Source organism: Pterocles gutturalis, unplaced genomic scaffold (assembly GCF_000699245.1).
Source record: "Pterocles gutturalis isolate BGI_N339 unplaced genomic scaffold, ASM69924v1 scaffold47962, whole genome shotgun sequence".
Lineage (NCBI taxonomy): Eukaryota > Metazoa > Chordata > Aves > Pterocliformes > Pteroclidae > Pterocles > Pterocles gutturalis.
Window position 1 is genome coordinate 2,626 of NW_010114582.1, and position 18,547 is coordinate 21,172.

The 18,547-nt window shown below is 41.9% G+C and overlaps 1 protein-coding gene across 1 annotated transcript in view; it reads right to left on the reverse strand.

Annotated features, from left to right (window-relative positions):
- The window catches only part of LOC104462776 (abhydrolase domain-containing protein 2-like), a gene marked incomplete at its 3' end in the record, with an annotated part of 10,705 nt that extends 1,802 nt beyond the window's left edge, over positions 1–8,903 (reverse strand). The window contains 3 exon segments of the mRNA XM_010074860.1: positions 2–16; positions 7,772–7,972; positions 8,830–8,903. Coding sequence (XP_010073162.1) covers positions 2–16; positions 7,772–7,965 — 209 coding nt within the window.
- Positions 8,904–18,547: the final 9,644 nt, after the last annotated feature.

Here is an 18,547-nt window from a genome sequence, read left to right on the forward strand (position 1 = left end):
CAGGGGTGGAATGTACCTGAAAGAGGCAGTAATTTAATTGCTTATCCCTGCTGTGTTAACAAGGCTTTGAGAACAGATAAGCACTCCCATAAGAAATCTCCCCCTCACTACCAAATATAGCAGCAATTTTTTTTTTTTTGGCTACAACTGAACTAGCAGCACTGATCTTTGCAGCCTTACACAAGGGGAGAGACTGATAAGCTCTCAAAGCTGACAAATCAGCACTGATAGCAGCAAAAGCCAAAATCCAGACATTCTTCTTACCAAAATGTTACATGCACAAATGCATATCAAATACACAGAAGCCTTGTGCCTCAGTGATATTGGGACAGCATGTTGCTAGCCAACCAAACTAACCTCCAAAACCTGGAAAGCGTTGTAAATCTGTTTTAATTGAAACACTGAAGCCTGCTGGGTTGAGCCACATGAACTTGCGTAAGCACCTGACCGTCCAAGCCAGTGGCAGAAGTGACAGGCCCTAAGTGCGTGCACTGGAAAGTTTTGGTGATTCTGCTTCTATACAGCACTTTTCAAATCAAAGATTATCCCAGGTAAAACCCAAAGTCTTACCCCACAGGGCTAACAGGAAAGCAATTTCTCCAGCTACAACAGGCAACTTATACAGCTGTGACTGATTACTGCTACCTACCACCTTGATAAAAAAAAAATCAAGGATCTCCACAAGCACCAATCCCTTCCCCATGTTCATCTACAGTTTAGTTTCCAGCTATAAGTTACAGTCATCCAGTGGAACAGATGCAGCAGCTGCAGCAGCACATACCACAGGATGTTGTTAGAGAGGAAATTAGAGAGTCTTCAAAGCCTCACCACTACTGCCGGAGTTGAAATTAAGACAAATGGGTTTAAGCATTCCAGTTACCAAGGACGTACTACTTACCACAGTCTGCCTCCTCAGGTCACAGATGGTTTCTTTGGGGGGAGGAAAAAAAAAAACAAAACAAAAAACCACACAAACCACCCAAACCTGCCTTTGAATAAACCAACTGGAAGTTACCTGAAGTACTGATCTTCAGGAAGTCAAACCTTTATGCTAGTTTTACACAGGCAAACAGCACATGCAGTTTCATTGATAAGTTCTTCAATAAAGGAAAGGCTACAACCAAGGCAGGAACCCCTGTGACTCCATCCATAGTGATGGACAAATGCTACCTACGGGTTCCACACCTCCCTCAAAGCTAAAACTGTGTGGAACCCTATGGACAAGGGTGCATCACTGCTTGCTCCTTTCAGAGTGCACAAGCTAGTGTTTCTGAGTATCCTATGGACCAAGCAAGTAAAATGCTCAGCTTATCTTTTATGTTAACTCCAGGCGGTTGTTTAAGCAGCACACTGCCTGCAGCAAAGATGTGCTAGTGTTAGTCACTCTGCATGTAACTACACTCTTCTAGATAAATATTCAAAGGTCTGGTTCAAACCACAACACACACCTTCCGAGACTGATACAAAAGCAAGCAGATATTACAAATATTAGACTTTAATTTATCAAGACAAGTTGCCAATCTAACCTACCACAAAACTCTATAAAGCCTTGGCAGTAACAGAGCGATATATCATTGCATTCTGGTAAAAGCTGTCCTCAGCTAATAGAAAAGTGACTTTGCAAAGCATCCTTATAACCTATAGCAGAATGGGGCACATGATCTGTCAGACTATTTCTATTAACTCTCCATTTTGGCAATGGACACATCTATTCCTTAAAGTCTTCCCGTGAGTGACTTGTAGATATATCATTCAGTGAGACACAGTCTACAAGAACTTGCAAGACCAAGTACTGAGCACAATAGTGCAAGACTGTACAGGACTGAAGGACATCTCTTTTTATCCACAGGGTTGGTGTGGACTTTCAGCTTGCTTTTACTAAAACTATTCAAAGATGAGGGTATAGAAAGAATCCTTCAGTCATGGTAAGACACTGGCAAGGCAAAAAAACCTAGCCAGGCATTATGCAAGAGTCCTCACCCTCTGAAAATGCAGATCAGATAAGCTAAATTTTATTTAAGCTGTATTATGTGATAAACAATTCCAGAGACACTTTCATACTCAATCCAGCTGAAAAACCTATCTATCCAGTGCTGATAGCAATAGCTAGCACAGATTGTTTCATAGTGAAGCCAACATTCCTCAGGGCAAACAAGCTGAAAGAAGATGTTCCTCCAAAACAATCATCCTGTAGGCAGAAGAGCAGGTACTCAGGCTATTTTTCTTATGGCTCAGCTTAACAAAACAAGCTCAGCAGGGTACAACACAAGCTAGGTATCATGCAGACTGAGCAACTAAGTATTTAGTTTAAAGAAGACTCAAGCATTGCCTTTTAGACTTTATGCTAAAACTAAAGCTGTTTCTAAATTTAACCATGTCATGCAAACAAGGGCCCCTAACTCATAAAAGCAGGTGGCTTCCCTCTAGCATAGATATTAAGTAGAAATAGGGAAAGTGTTCAAGAACATGACAGACTTCAACTTCTATAACACCTGCTATAAACCAAAGTGGTTTTGAAAAGCAGTGTACTGTAGAGATTATCCCAACCCTGTGAATTTCACTGCATGAAGATGATTCCCTGTGTATTCCTCAGTGTGCCCTGTTCCAGCAAAGCTGCTCACAGATGTACGAGAGCCCAGGCACAGACACCATGTCTATAAGCAGCGTTTCCACTGTTGTGCAATAGTGTTTTATCTATGATGGGACCTGAGCAGCTGGGTGGTGAAAAGCAGCCAGGAAGACCTCTTGCCAAAGAGGTATTTGCATGCCCATGCAAGGACAGGGATGATGTACCACAATAGCACAGACAAACAAGTACTAATAACATAGGAGATCCGAAGGCAAAGTTGTGTTGTACTGGAAACAAAAATCTCAGTTTCTGTGAAACAAAAATGGCTTCCCAGTTTGCTCCAGACCTAAATGCTTTTAAACTGACTCATTTCCCTGTTTTGATTTGGTCAGTTGCAATAGATCTCAGGCACTCTAAAGACAAATATTTGAGGCAGTTAGTAATAGCTTCCAGTAGCCAGTCCTATAACTTCCAGTAACAGGATTCTGCAACAGAAGGCTGACAGGAGAACAGGCCTGGGGATGCCAGTTATGTATTATGGAAGCTGACTTACATGGCACAACCAGTACCGAGTTCATCAGCCTGAACTGGATGAGTGAATTCAGACAGTTACATAAACCTGCTCACAAATGTTAATGTTTTAGCTCCAAATGCTGCATTTCAGCCATGCAGTGCAGCCCCACATCTTGGCAGGTGACTGTCCACAACAGTGCCCAAGAGCAAGAGAATTCCTATTTCACAAACATTCTCCTAGCATTTTAATATCTAAAACAATTCCACCATGTGATTGTAGATTAAGTTTTAGTGGTTCTCAGGCAGCAGATTATGATTTTAAAGCACACACATTGCCCAGTATGCAGGAATTTAGGAAAGCGGCAGCTGTATAAGCAGCTCACACAAAGCACATAAAAACCATGCTATTTTTATTAGCAAGCATCAGCATTCAGGTCCTCAAAGATTTGAAGTGGAAGTTCAGCAACAGGCTTATTTCTGAAGCATTACTTAATTTCATTTGAGGAGATTAACACTTTAAACATTAACTCTTGCATCACCTTTGATGTGCTGTAGTACATTGGATACCAGGCAAGAAAGCAGAATCTACAATTTGTCCAGGTCAGGGGACACCCTGACAACTGCTGCCTGTGTTACAACATGCGATAGTTTTTTTTTTTCCCCTTTACAGAACAGTTTGGAGGTATTTAAGGGATGCTTTAAAAAATCAAACCTTGTTTGAACCTTGTCCCTTATATGATGCTAGGGAATGCAATTTGAATTCCAATAAAAAAACCTCATCTGAAAGTCTGCAGGGTTCAACCCCTTCCCCTCAAATACATAAAAACCATATTTTTCTGCATCAGCTCAGCTACTGTTCCATGTGATGAAGACACAGCAAATATGTAACAGCAAAAATTTAAAGCAGCTTATGAAGCTTCTGTGTCCCCTGAAAAAGAAACTCACGTAAGTGGAACAGAAGAGTTTGCTGCCCATAGAAACTGTATGAAGTCAGAACTATTTAAAAGTACAGACCGTCTTCCTTGGTTAAACCATCTCCTTTCCAATTTAGGCAGCTTTTGTTTAGCTAAGTGCCCATCACACCCCTTCTCAACCTTCAGCGACTATCAGAAGTATTCTAGTCAAAACAGGCTACAAATATTACAGCATGTCTTCCTTGCTGATGAGAGCTGGAGGACTCAAGGCTGCTGCCAATGCCACAGCAGAGTATCTAGCAAGGACTCAGACCCCCGAGGCCACTTCTCTCCCCCAAGGTCAGTGCTTCAACATACCAACAGGGAGCTGCCATTCTTCTCTACCTCTCAACATGTTCACCTGCCAAAGCTGCAGGAGTAACACTGTTCTTCTAGTTTATTATTCTCCTGGAAGTGTTCCTCTCAGGGTAAAACTCCAAGGAGCTGACAGGAATCAAACACTGTTTGCTATTAGATGGAAGAAAAGAGCATTAAAAAGCCTGAAGCCAGCTTTTCTGACCCCTTGCATCTAGGAGAAAAGCAATGACAGTGCAAATGTGTCTTCTGGCAGCCTGCTTATCCAGTATAGGTTACTGTGCAAACAAAGGATAAGAAGGATCTAGGCTGGATCTTTGACAGTATTTACTAACAGGCTTGACAGTCATTTGCCCCCATCATTAATAAAGGCAAGTTCCTCAAAGATAAGTGTGCAATTGGCAAGGATAATTGTTTTCAATAAGGATGACACTTGTGCCACAACTCTACAGGAATAAAGATACACATGCACTTGATGGTAGAAGAAATCAGGAACACCCCCAAAAAAAATCACTAGCCCAGCACAGCAAGCACTGGCCAAATTTATCTTCATGAATCACACAGCCAATGCTGCACTTCTATACAGGAATAAGAGCAGATAGCCAACTTTCTGTACCAATTTGAAAGACAGGAAAATGAGACAGCTGCAGCCAGGGGTTAGGCTCAAGTGCTTGAGGGCACCAATAGCTGTGCTGATTTGCAAGAGCCTCCGTGCAAGAAGCATGTCTTTGAATGAAAAAAAGGTCTGATTATGTTACTCCACCTGGTAACCCAAAGTACAGAGCTGGACAGGGGTAAAGGAAGGGAAATACATCAGAAAGAAAAATATGAGCTCTAGGAAGACAAGAGTCTATTGCTCAACAGTGTTTGATCAATATGTAGAAAGCTTCTGGCAGTTTAGAGAATTGTAAAAAGCTGTACTAACATCTGCAAGTACAAAGGACCTGGCATGCAGCCATCTCTGGCAGTCCAAAGCTCTTAAATAATTCATCCACCACCACTTGGCTTACTGAATGACATTACAGTTACAATGTACTGGGGAAGTCCATAGGTGAAGATGGTGCCATAAAGGGGAAATAAAATCCAAAAGTGTTTACTCCAAGTATTTTTGAACAGCTGCACAGATGGAATAACTTTGCTTATTTCTGCTTTCCCCCTGCCACTGTTTTCTACAGCAATACTCTTACCCCTTCCTCCCTTAAGAGAGCTGAACAAACCAGGTCTGAAACCCAGTTCACAGCTGTACAGAAGAACTGGTCTTATGACAGATCTTACAGAAAACCCAGTACTGATATAATAGGAGGGATTGCTGGGCTACTTATCTTCCTTTCATGATAGAATTTGAAAAGAGCTGCTTAATCAGCTTTCCTAACACTCTGAATAATTAGCAAGTAATCAAAGCCTTGCAAGATTTTTCACTGGAGTATGGTACAAGCTGTTTTCACATCACTTTTCGCAAATTAGTCCTACAAACTAGCTCATGCATAATTGCAGGAATTTAAATATATTTGTTCCCCTTTAGTCTCCAGGTGCCTTTCAAGCCTGAAAATAGGATTTCTTTGATTTTTTTAAAAAAAGTCTGTGATAACATCACTACAATAGTAAAATAATATACATCTTATAAGAGCTGTCTTTCCCGTAAACCTTTTCAATCCCCAACAGCAATTTTATTCCTGTCTCCCTTAACATAGGTATACAGGTAACAAGACTAACAACTAACTATTGACACATTTTGTTCTAATTTGTTTCAGCTGGGTTTGTTTCCTGGGGTTATCCAAGCCTTTCAGGCAATGTTCTGCCCAAGAACCATGTGCTAGAAATCACTGCTGCAGTTTTCAGAGGAGCTCACCAGCCTGAGCTTTAAGCTGATCCAGAGAAAGAGAACAACCCAAGATTGTACACTATTAACACAATACTAGGGTTCTGCAAGCAGGTCTTCACTCCTGCATTTAATGCACAATAGCTGTATTGCAATTTTTTAGACATATTCTGCATTTTCACTCCTTTGGGAATGCTTTGTTCTCCAACTGAGTTAAAGTAAAAAACATGCCTCTAATACGGCAGTGCTACGAGCTTGTGTCACAAGAACAGAGCTGAAATAAGAATAAAACAGACTCCAAATTAGCCTACAACCTGTTTCCAAATACTAATATGCCTTCAAGCCTGACAACAAACACAGCTTCATGCTTGCTCTTTCAGTGACTAGGGACACATCAATCTGGAGTGCCAACACTTAAATGACAAGTGTCAAAGATACACTAAGAAGCCTCTAGTTACTCGGTATTTCTTAGACAAGCAACAGCTTTGCAGTTAAAGCACTCGTCATAATCAAGAATCCAATTTCAACGCTCAGCTTCAACACACACTCGTGTTACTTCCAAATCAGAGTGCGTCAAGGAACTCTTTGGGCTCCAATTTAAAAAGGATAATGCTTTGTTTCCTCTAAGAGTTTACAGATCCTATGGCCTAAGATCTCACACCTTATGTAATCAAGGCACCTAACACAGCACCACTAAAAGCCTCTTATCGCCCCTAGAATGACTATCATTAAGTCACTTTGACTTTTGAGATCCAAAATGAAGGTTCATGCAGCTGCACTCAGGGCTTACTAGATAATTGACATATTTAGGGCTTCTAAATAGGACTTCCAAGTTTTCAAAGTGATTGCAGGAGAGATATACTGTAATCAAAGTCCTTGTCCCCTCAAAGCCTCATGAAATTACAGTAAATGCTTCATATTATTGGTGAAGGCAAGGGCAGCTGCACTGATTCTGGAGGTCCTAGAATAGAAGGGTAAGAATCAGCCCGCTCAAATACATAGCTGACAATGTCAATTTGAAAGTGGATTCAGCAGGCTTGGAGCTTGCCAGTATGTCGTTACTTTATTAAACTAGTTATGAAGATGTGCTCTATCCAGTAATAGATTTCATTAGTCTTCAATCAACTTAAGGCACTCCAAATTAGAGTAGGCACTTTAATAGCTATCCCTGCATTCATTGCAAGTGCACAGACACACCATGAAAATGTTTCCTCCCTGTGAGCCCTGACAGATTTCTTCCCTAGGAGAGTACATGAACAGGAACAAGTGCTGACTGCATCCATCCCTCCCCCATTTCCACAGACAGTGGTCTATATAGTACTGGTATAGTACAATATCAGCATATAGCTACTGTACAGAGAGGCAGGGGTGACTTCCCATACATCCACAGAGAGCCCTGCACAACACCACTTTGTCCTAAACCCAGATACCTGGGACACTAACAACAACAAAATGCTTTACTTGGAACATGTGAATTCTCCCAAGAGAATACCACAAAGTTCATCTGCACTCAAGTTTAAGAAACACACTAGGCAAAAGAATGGCTATGTGCAGCTCCTCTCCCTGTAACAGAGGTCAACGTGGAAAAAATATACTACTTACTCTTTGGTCAAAAGAGGGCAGGACTTGAGTAGAAAGCGGGCCAAAGCAGAGTCCTGGTAAATGAGCTCAGGAGGGGCAGTTGGGCTTTTTAAATTCAAGCAGCGAACAATAACGTAAAGAACAGCAGCAACTGCAGCTAGCTTCACCCCATCAAACACCGCCGGCAGCTCAGGGGTTTCCAACATTGCATCCATTTTGAGCCTGGAGATAAAAACCAATATTAAAGCTTTTTGCAATGTACTGTTGGATAGGAATGTCAACTGCCATGGTAAGTGTAAGACTGTGCTAACCAAATAAATTTGTCAGTTAACAGTACTACAAAAATACTAATGTATCAACTCAGACCAGCAACTTTTAAGCGAAACGGAAGTTTATTTTGTACTGCTCTAAAAACCTTGACCACCACAAGAAACAGAAACTGGATGATTAGCTGGAAAGGAAATGTATTCCTAATCAGTGCTGCACTAGGATTGCAACAGCTTCTCAGGTGTCAAACTATACAGCCTGCAGGCAGTCAATACTTTCAGGATCTTGGCCAAGACTATCCAGCTCAAATAGAAGCCAAGTGAAAAGCCATGCTATAAAGACACATCAGCAGCTTTGGATGGGTGTTTCTTCCCTGATGTACAAGTCAGGCTTGAAAAGCAGAACTTGAAAGAACTACTGCATTAGCTCCTCAGCCTGAGCTTTGCAACTCCATAAGAATACTGGTACCAACTCCTGCATGTATTTAAGGTGGTCACTTTATGTACCAGTGAGTTCAGCATTGCTTTTAATTCACTGTAGTTCTGCAGCTGAAGGAGGACTAGATTAATATCTAGTATTTCAAGGGCTTCAGAGTAAAGGAAGTGGGGCAGGGGAGAGAATTAAAAAACCTGCATTATAACAATATCCTTCCAGTTAAAAATATTTTTTTTAAACCAACACAGCTATGGTTCAAATAGCTGTCTGCAGTCATTACAGGGACATCTATACCGAAGTGGTAGGTTTTTCCCTGGGTCTTTCCTCAGCCACGTGGGTAACGCAAATAAGACAGCAACTGACAAGTTAAATCTTACCAATGTCACTTTTTTCTTCAAACTAGAAATAACTGCCAGTCCTCAGAAGGATTGTCACCATCTGGATCCACGTGCTACCCGAGTTACCCTGAGAGGGGAGGAAAAGCAAATTGATTATTACTGATAAGGCTACATCTCTCAGCTAGAAAGAAAGAACACAAATTTATAGAGGTCCCATCACAGACATCGCAATTGATCTGTGTTCAGTCATAACCACTTCAACTCTGATCCATCTGCATCAAACCTCTCCCCTAGATCAGTTGCCTACAGCATATTAATTCATCTGCAGCATGGAAATACACCTCCACGAGCAGAGATAGAAATCGATAATGAAAACCAGTGAAACTTCAGAGGAAAGCCAAGCTATGAACTTCCAGAAGCACACAGTCACCATCTTCGCAAGGCAGTGTCATTGTCCTCGGTCACAAGAACTATCCAAATCCCTGCTTATTTAAAAGACTAGAACTAACACGCTACTGTTCTTCTCAACTTTGTGGAGTATCGACACTGTTACTCAAGTGTGAAGCCAGTCTGAAAGAAGTTTCCTGCTACTTTTACTCAGGCTTAGCAAGGCAGCTCACTTCTGCAGATGGAAGCTTGTAAACAGTCTCTGCTTGTTCCCACACTTGCTTTTTTTGAGAAGTTACAACATATCACACTTCAACAAGGTGGTGAGAGCCAGCAGGAGGCTCAGATACAGCCACCTAATTAACACTAGCACACACACCAAGGCTTGTTACAAGAATTTGATGATGCCAATAAAGTGGAGAGAGTTTCAGCCTGTAACAATAAAAAATGGCAGCAGGGTTTACAATTAGAACTCTATTCCCTACAGGCACAAACTGATGGGGAATCAGAGCTTCCCGGAAAGAGCTCCAGAACCATCTGCTCTCTACCACAGCTGCTGCTTCCAACTCAGAAAACACACCAACAGGACACACCATACCAAAGCCTTACTCTTGCTCCTAGCAGGAAGACAAACCCTCTAAAGCACTTTCTGTACTCAGTGCAGCTACACCAAATCCCTTGCGAGAAAACAAGTCTGACATCAGCTATTGAATAACAGCATACTGGAAAGCTGCAAGCGTCTGCCACCATAACCATCTGGATTGCAGGAGAACAGAGGGTGAGGAAAGCAGAGACATTTAATACTGGACAACTCAGCAGCTTTTCTTTTCCAATTCTGAGCTTCACAGTAGAAGAGAAAGAGGAGTGGGCTACAAAAAGCCATTTATTCTTCTAATCAGAAGACTAGATTGGCATCACATGTCCCAATGAAGTACAGTGTTCAGCTGTAGTATGTTACCTCACTTCCACACTTGGTAGACTTTCACCAACACTACCACCAACTGCGCAGGGGATAACAGGCAAACTACAGCAATGGCTTTCCCAGGGAAGGTACAACTGGCAGAAGAGTGGATTGAGTTCCTGAACAAATTGCTGGCTCAGGGACAACCAGGTGCTTGAGCAAGTCTTCCCCATCTAAAACTCCCAGAAGATCTGTTGATTGTTTTATTTTGAAAATTATTAGAGAAATTGATACAAAAGTTAGCTAAGACCTTCCTGCCACCTGGATTTTAAGCTAGTTTGCTGCTTACAGTTTTCAAGTTGTTAGTGAATTTGTTAAAAATAAATCTGTGCACAACTAGTCATTAGCATTTTATACTAGTGACTCAGTATAACTAACCCAACTAAGCTGTATCTGCCTGAGAGTCTTCTCTCCCACATAATCTTCAGATTACAATCACATCACATCTTTTTGATATTTCTATATCCAGTTTTTGGCTACCTTAAAAAAAGCATACTAGCTTGGAGTTGCTTTCAGAAAAATCAGCTGTTGGTAGGCAGGATTATGCTTTGACACTTGTGAACTAGTATTTTCCCTTTTAGACATTCTAAATACACATTCGCTGAACACACACACCTCAAACATGTGCTAGAGGTTCACGTATTTGTCAGCATCTTCACCCAAAAGCTCAAGTCAGCCTGTGCACAGCTAACAGAAATTTGGCACTGCTGGTGCAGCTGCACAGCTGTCTGCAGTGATTAACTAAGCAATGGATCTAGTCCAAGAAGACTAGATTGGTAAACTCCATGCCCTGGGGATCACATCCATGGCTCTTCAGGTACTTCCCTCAAGAGTCTGGTAGTTCTGAAGACCTAAAGAGACCTGTCCCAGCCAGGGCAGATTTGCAGGGGCTCAGCCAGAGCACTCTGCTCTAAAATTTTAAGGGTTTAGCTTACTGAAAGGGATTTGAGAGCTCTGCCTCTAATCACATGGACAAATACCTCCTTATTTACAAGCTGGGATGAGGTCACCTTGCTTCTGTTTTGTTAAACCCTTTTTGCATTGACTCAATAAACTTGCCTCTTCAAAAAAGGACAGATAATCAGTGCTGAGCCAGTCAAATTTTAATCTAGAATCCCCTCTAAATGGGTCAACATTCACACAAAGACAAACATTTGGCCTTTTCTGTACACAGAACACTAAATTCACTTTTAGCAGACTAGGCAAAATTAGCAAGAGGCAGTAAAGATATCAAGCCTGCCTTTTCATCCATCAGAGTTTGAGATCTGCATTGAGGAACATAGAGAAGCTGAAGTTCTTGGGGCCAAGGATGGTATTTTGAAGCACCTTTAAAAAAAAAAACATCACTTAAAGGCATGACAGCCCTAAAGACTGACAGTCTTTTCAAGCAATATTCTTAAGTCACATTTGTGACTGAGGACCAACTAAGATCAATCACCAGAAAGCAAGTGCTGGATTTGTTGAGTCTTTTTATTCTGTGATGTAATGGCAAATGAAAAGTTGAAAGTCACATTACAGGAAACACTTCAGCACTACTGTTAACAGAGTGCACCTCATCCGTACAAGTATAATGAGAAAATCCCGTGTCACCCCTTCCCAGACAGGAACAGAAACAAGCACCACAAAAGCCAGCAGAGACACAGCAAATTCCTTATGCATTCTTTCAAAGACACTGGGTTTGGGAAAGCCATCATCAAGATCTTTACACGTATAGTAAGTGAAGTCACAACTGACAACAAATCTGAGACCTGTACAGATTTCCTTTCCAGGTTCCCGAGGAAAAGAGACTCTGCCAGGGACAGAAGTCACTTCACCCTGTGACTCAACATGGCACACACAGGATTTGCTAACTCAAGCCTTACAGCTCCTCCACCCATGCTGAAGCTGAGCCTGACTCTGCATATGGAAAGCCAACATTAAAAAAGCAAGACATTAAAGGAAGCCACTCCTGTAAGGTCCTTCCCTTAGGTCTTTTAATGAGGAAGTGAAAGCCTGGCAGTCATTTCACCAAAGCATTAGAAATGCTTTGCGCTAAAGTGAGGATGCAGCTGTATGGAACTGCCCATGGAGAAGAGTGAAGACAGCCTCTTTAAAAGGGGCTCCACTAGCAAGGTATCTCATGCTCCATCACGTTCACTGAAGACTCCTTAAGGAATCTTATTTCCAGGAATGGCAGTTGGACACAAAAGCCTCCTAGATACCCTGCCACCAGTCACCCTTATGGCTCACCAAGGCTTTCAGAGCTCAGCTGGACACCAAAACACCAGAGCATGCCTGGCCCACACTGAAAGCCTTTAAAAAAAATTCCCGTTCCTATCCTTTTACAGCTTCTACCAAGCAGTGTAATACCCTCCCTTTCCCACTAAGATTCACAAGAGCCAAAGAGTCTGTTTCTAGACAGATTAAACAGAAAGACTTCGCTAACTAACTTATCAGACATTTCTTGGACTGGTTCCATTTATTTGTAGTGCCTGCTTGGGGAATAAAACTCTGAAAGCAAGCCTGCTAGACAAAAGGAAAACAAACCAGCCTACTTTAAAGAGCTGTGCCTAGGCAGATTCAGATCATAAATAACTTTTCCTTCTCCTCTTTGAAGGGGGAATAAGGAAGGCTGCTTAAGTTAGTTCTTTAGGGAATGTTTCCAGGAAATTAATCATCCTTAATATCAGTCAAGCTAATGCCTCTTCCGAAAGATATGCTGCAAAACCAGAAGTTACAAACGTGTTGCTACCAGGTAAGACATTTAGAACTACATTATGGAGAAGGGAACTTTATTAAGGAAAGAGAGGAAAGTCAGAGCACTACAAAGATTTTTTTTAAACAAAGCCAAGTTTTATGTCTGCATATTATGTGAATCTCATGCCAGGAAATGCATAGAAGTGTGTCACAGTGCTGGGCTTTCAATGGCCTAAATGCAGAAGAAGATGTTTAGGGATCATCCAGATGGAAACATATGTAGGGAACATATACACCTGGGAAAGACTCTGAAGCAACGTGTCTTGATGGGAAAGGCTGCCAGACTATGTTTTTCTAAAGCACTGGAGGACAGTCTGGGGTCACACAAGCTACATGCGTACAGGAATCTGTGCAAGAGAAATCAAAATAAAACCTCCAGGTTTATTGCATAGTCCTGTATCTTGCCTTTCACCCAGCACTTCTTGTAGAAAAGATGCTTTTATTTCTACAGAGAAAAGCATTAAGCCTAAACTGCTACTTTACAGTCTCCAAAAATACAGATACACAAGTATTTTAGCACCACACCAGTACTATGCCTCATCTGTTTAGGCACACAAAGCAAGGCATCACACCACTTATTTCATGACTGGTTATAACCAGCCCAGGCTTCCACCACACAGAACCTGCTATCATCTTCAGTGGTAGCTCAGAAGAGAGCACATCAGAGGCAAATGCCAAGATCATCAATGTACTGGTCAGTACTTCTGGCCATTCAAAACAGACAACTATGTCTCAGACCTCAAAGCATAGAGGATGTAATTAAGAATTAGCTAAGCACTTCAAGCACTTAAGCTTAGGTTTTCAGGTGACGTGGTCATGAGAGATAAAGTGCAGTCCTCAGAGTCATCAGGAGCCTGGCAAAGCCCACCAGTTCTGCTGTCAAACATCTGCCAGATTTTATCTCCAAATAAAGAGGGCACACTGACATGTCCCATCACAAGGATGCTTAAAAGAACATTATTTGGACAGCACACAGAAGTCCTTGGTGCAAATCCCTCTGCCTTTTGCCAGAGCCAGCATCCAGGCCAAGATTTGGCCAGTTGGTGAGTAGACACAGGTACTGTTTACACCATGTTCCGACAAGAATTTCTTGGCTGGGGCCTTCACTGGAATTTGACCTTTTCCTCAGATACAATACTTGGCTCATATTCTAAATTTAGAGGTACTGCGAGGTTACAGGGACAAAGTTCATAGCACAACACATCATCAGCACATCCAGAAAGACAGGTGCCTTTAGCTGGAGCTTTTTTTCCTTTTTTGACTGGAGAAGTCCTACACCTTCAGAGCAGAGGCCAAGCACCTAAGAGGGCTGAATGTACATGCCAAGGCAGCTTGCTTAAGAAAGCACCTGAGAATAATTCCATAGTCAACAGGGCCAAAGACTCTTTAGCTCTTCTACTTCCACAAGAAGGATAATTTATAGTCAAATAAACCTTGAATTTCACTTCCTTCAACTACAGAACTGCTTTTGTTTCTTCAAAATATCATTTTAACTGATCAAAACGGTTCTACTGCATGACAGGGACCTTCTGTATCTTAGCTAACAAGGTTGCCATGTAGGCTCCCTGTATGTCACCTTATCTGGTTCCTGTTTGTCACAGATGGATGGAAAAACACTGCATTAGCTTTTATGGCAGACACCTGATGTACAAGACTAAACTAAGACAAGAAAAGGCTCTGATGACTCCACAGAAACCAACTAATTGCATCTTATCTTAAAGGAAAGGCTCATGCTATTTAAGCACACATAATTAAGCAATTACTGCAGAAACAGGACTTTGTCACATCCTAACTCCACTGCCTTATGGAACTACAGGGCAGAGCTTCAGCTCCCTGTAGAGGAAATCAAGCTTACTTTTAGGTACTGAGGGAGAAGAAATACTGGCTAACACCATTGCACAGCCTTACAGCACTTGCAGGTGTCACTTACCTGCCACATAATCCTGTGTCAGCAGGCAGCACTAAGCTCAAGGGAAAAAGTGGAATAAACACATTGCAGAGAACCTGACAATCCATGCTCAGCAATTGAGGGAATGTTACCAGCATCAAGCCACAGTTAGCTAGGTGAGCTAACAAAAACTGCATTACAGACTAAACCCCTCTGAAGGGGTCTGCTCTATTCCTTCACTACATTTTGAAGTGCAGCATCATACTGTTAAATCCTCATTTACCCTCAGACTCCAGCCCCTCCATCCCCACACCGTCAGAGAGCTCAGACATGCATATCAGAGGAGAAGCACAAAGTCCAGGCACATCACAACTGTCTGCTCAGCTACAGGAAGCACAGCTGAGTAAACAGGGAGCATGCTCCACACCAGGAGCTGCAGAGCAGGGAAAGACCATCTGTCACCAAAGCACAAGTTAAGACAGCTAAGACAACTTTATCCAAGACTGGCCCAGTTCAAGCAGTTGGAAAACACCTATATCTGAACATGATCAAAAGCTGAGGTGCCACTTCACTCTGAAGTCTTCAAACACAATTTTTTCCCCCCTGAGAAGGAGCTCTGCTCCACAGCAGTACAGAAGATCTGCAGAGTCATTCTCTTGAGTCTGCCCATGACAGATAGAAGGCTCATGATGGAGAGGTTTAATTCACATCACTACATTAAAAATTAAGCAGTAATGCTTCAAGATAAAAGAACCAAATACAAAGAGACAGGACCTGACCACCACACAGCTACCACTACTGCAGAACACTCAGGTTTATCAGAATGCTAGTTAAAACAGATGTTTTGAAACACTACAGCAGTCACCAGCAACTCAAAGTTTGAAGAGCTACACAAAAAAAATCCAAGTGGGAGTTTAGGGATATTACAGGCACAGATCTTAAGACATTTTCTCCTTACCTCTTACAAAAATGTTCACTCTAAGTGACTGTCTATCTGCTTACCTCACTTAGTAGTCTTTCATATTCCCATATGCCCAACCAACACTTCACAGCACCAGGTGTTCCCTGCCGAAAGCAGGACATCCAGTGACAGGACAGCCAGGTTTGAACACCCCTCAGCATAATCTTCCTGGAACCTGCATCTCTATGCAAAATTCTCTCTGAAGATGTAAATAAGTTTAAAAGCGGGACAAGTCATTTATCAGTGAACCCCTCACCAGCAGCCACTCACTTCTCCTAGCTGACCCTTTCCATGAGGAGCCCATATTGCGCTATTTGAGTACCCAACGCCCTGAACAGGGCTGTAGCTGAATTATTAGCAATTAGTACTTTGGACGTTTCAGAAGTGCGTGGTGTTCACAGGAGCTTAGTCCATATTAGAAGAGGAAGTTGTCATTGACATTTGAGTCAGACTGAACCTATGATGATGACAAACTCAAGTATTTATCAACAGTATAAGTGCTAGGCAACTGCACTTTTTTTATCTGTATCTCTAGATTGATCAAGAAGTCTTCTGTACATTGCAAAGTATGATGCTTCCTTCCACTGCCGTTACCTCTAACAGAGCACAGGCGCAAAGATGTTCCCAGAGGCTAAGATGGTTGCCTGATGAGGTTAGCATCATTGCCACCCACATACATTGGGCAAGTGGGACTTCGCTTCTCCATAAGGACAGACTGACCTTGCACATTGAAATTAAATCAATTGTTTGGTGCTGGACTCAATCAGTTGAGTTCAATCAGGTTTTAACCGCATAAGCTTACAAGCTATTTAGGCTGAAGAAAGGCAAATATTTGTACAGAAGTTCAGTTGATCTATAGTAGACATTAAGAATAGCAATTCAGAGCTGTAACACATAACGAAATACAATCTTCCAGATAAACTCAAAAGCACAGATGAAGACTTCAGTATACCAGCAGAACTATGACAATTTAGGCTTTTGCTGAAAAGTCTGAAACACCAGTATCAGGCTGGCATCTGCACCTTTCAACACAAATTACAAGCACCAAATAGCCAGCACATACACCCTTACTAGAGACTTTGCTAAATCCTCTTGTTAATTTAATCCAAGTTCTGGCACTGTCAGAGCTTGAAGCATGAATGCAAGGATGAAGAGGCAGGAGATACAGAGCAAGAAAGGGGAGTTACAGGGCAATGTAAATCCAGCAGCACCCAGGACACATCCATTATCGGATGAGGCTAAAAACTACAGAAGGTTTGAATCACTGCTGTAAAGCCACCATTTTCTATAGTACATCAAATTACATCTAAAAGTACAGTTGGAACTTTGTAGATTTGGATACCTCTCCATGTGCCCGTGTCAAGGATGAATGATGTTCTTCTGCCATCTTTCCCTCCCAATACCACATCCCAAAACAGCAACTATTTCAGTGTGTTAATCTCTGGGTTTGCACATGACAAGTTTAATAATTCAGCTTTACGATACACTCTTAGAGCCTAAGCTGCTATTCATCCACTGAATAGAAAACCATAGCTTTTACAAGAAGAGTAGAACAAATTAATTTTGAAGTTTAACTTCTTCAGAAACAGCTTTGCAAGTTGGAAGGCTTTAGCCCCAACCTCGCACATCTTTTCCACCCCTAGAAAAGCCAGAGTCTGGCACGATCTTAGGTCAGCCTCATGCTCTATGCAGCCAGTAACACAGAGGACCTCTCATGCAAAAGCTGAAATACAACTATTTTTAAGGCAAGAGAATAGAAGAATTTGGGCATTAGCTCTTAGTTCTTTTTAAATATCCTTCCTGTTCTTACTCTTGCCTTTGAGACTGAATTAAACAATGGCTAGAATAATAAGAAAGGTTGCATGTCTACTGATCCAAGAAGGGACAAGAGAATTTATTCAAACTTCTCTTGTGATATGAGAACTAAGCAAGCATCTAGGAAAGAAGGTGAAATAGACAAACCAAGATAACAACAGACCAAGGACTAGTTGTCAATAACAAAACTCCCTGCACAGGAAATAAACCTTATTGAAGGAAGTCCAAAAATGAGATATCACAAATGCGAACAGCTGAACTGTGTGTCCTATGAACACCGTATCAGTGAGGACTACAAGATGTCAACCTCAGCAATATTACAAATGTGGCTAAGCATGATAATCATTGATAACAAGGCACGCAAGATGAATACCCTGTACCAGTTATCTGATTAATAAGCCACAAACATTTGTTACAGAAGGAGACACCGGTGACGTGGAAGCTAAACAGCAATCTGTAAGAAGCAGACAGGAATCTTTAGTACTTACCACACCAGTGACAACTATACATCAACAATAAGAGGAAGTTGTTATAAATTTTCTGAAGATACCTGCATGAGAATGCAACTACAGAATGCAATCCCTCCAGCTGTAACTGTGGTAGTAAACCTGCTGCTTTAAAATACATACCTCTTTAAAAAGGTTAGTGTCAGGTGAGGGATTTCACCAGCTGTAATACATCCACTGTGATAGATATATCTAACCTGTGCCGAATAAACCACAAATTACACACAGAGCTGCAGAGTGGAGCAGACAGAGTCCTCCCACACAGGCTAACAAGCCAGTAGATACTACACATCATCAAAACAAAGTCTAAAGTTGTAAAATGCTAGTAGCAGCGTCAGGACCTAGGAGCATGAGTAAGAGAGGAGAAAAGCCCCATTTTGGGGAGCAGCATGAGCTGACAGCCATCACCCAGAACCCACCATGCTCTAACTCACCAGAGTATCATCCCCTCAGGACCCCTGCCCCGCACCCAGCTCCCCAGCAGCTCACCCCTGATCCCCACC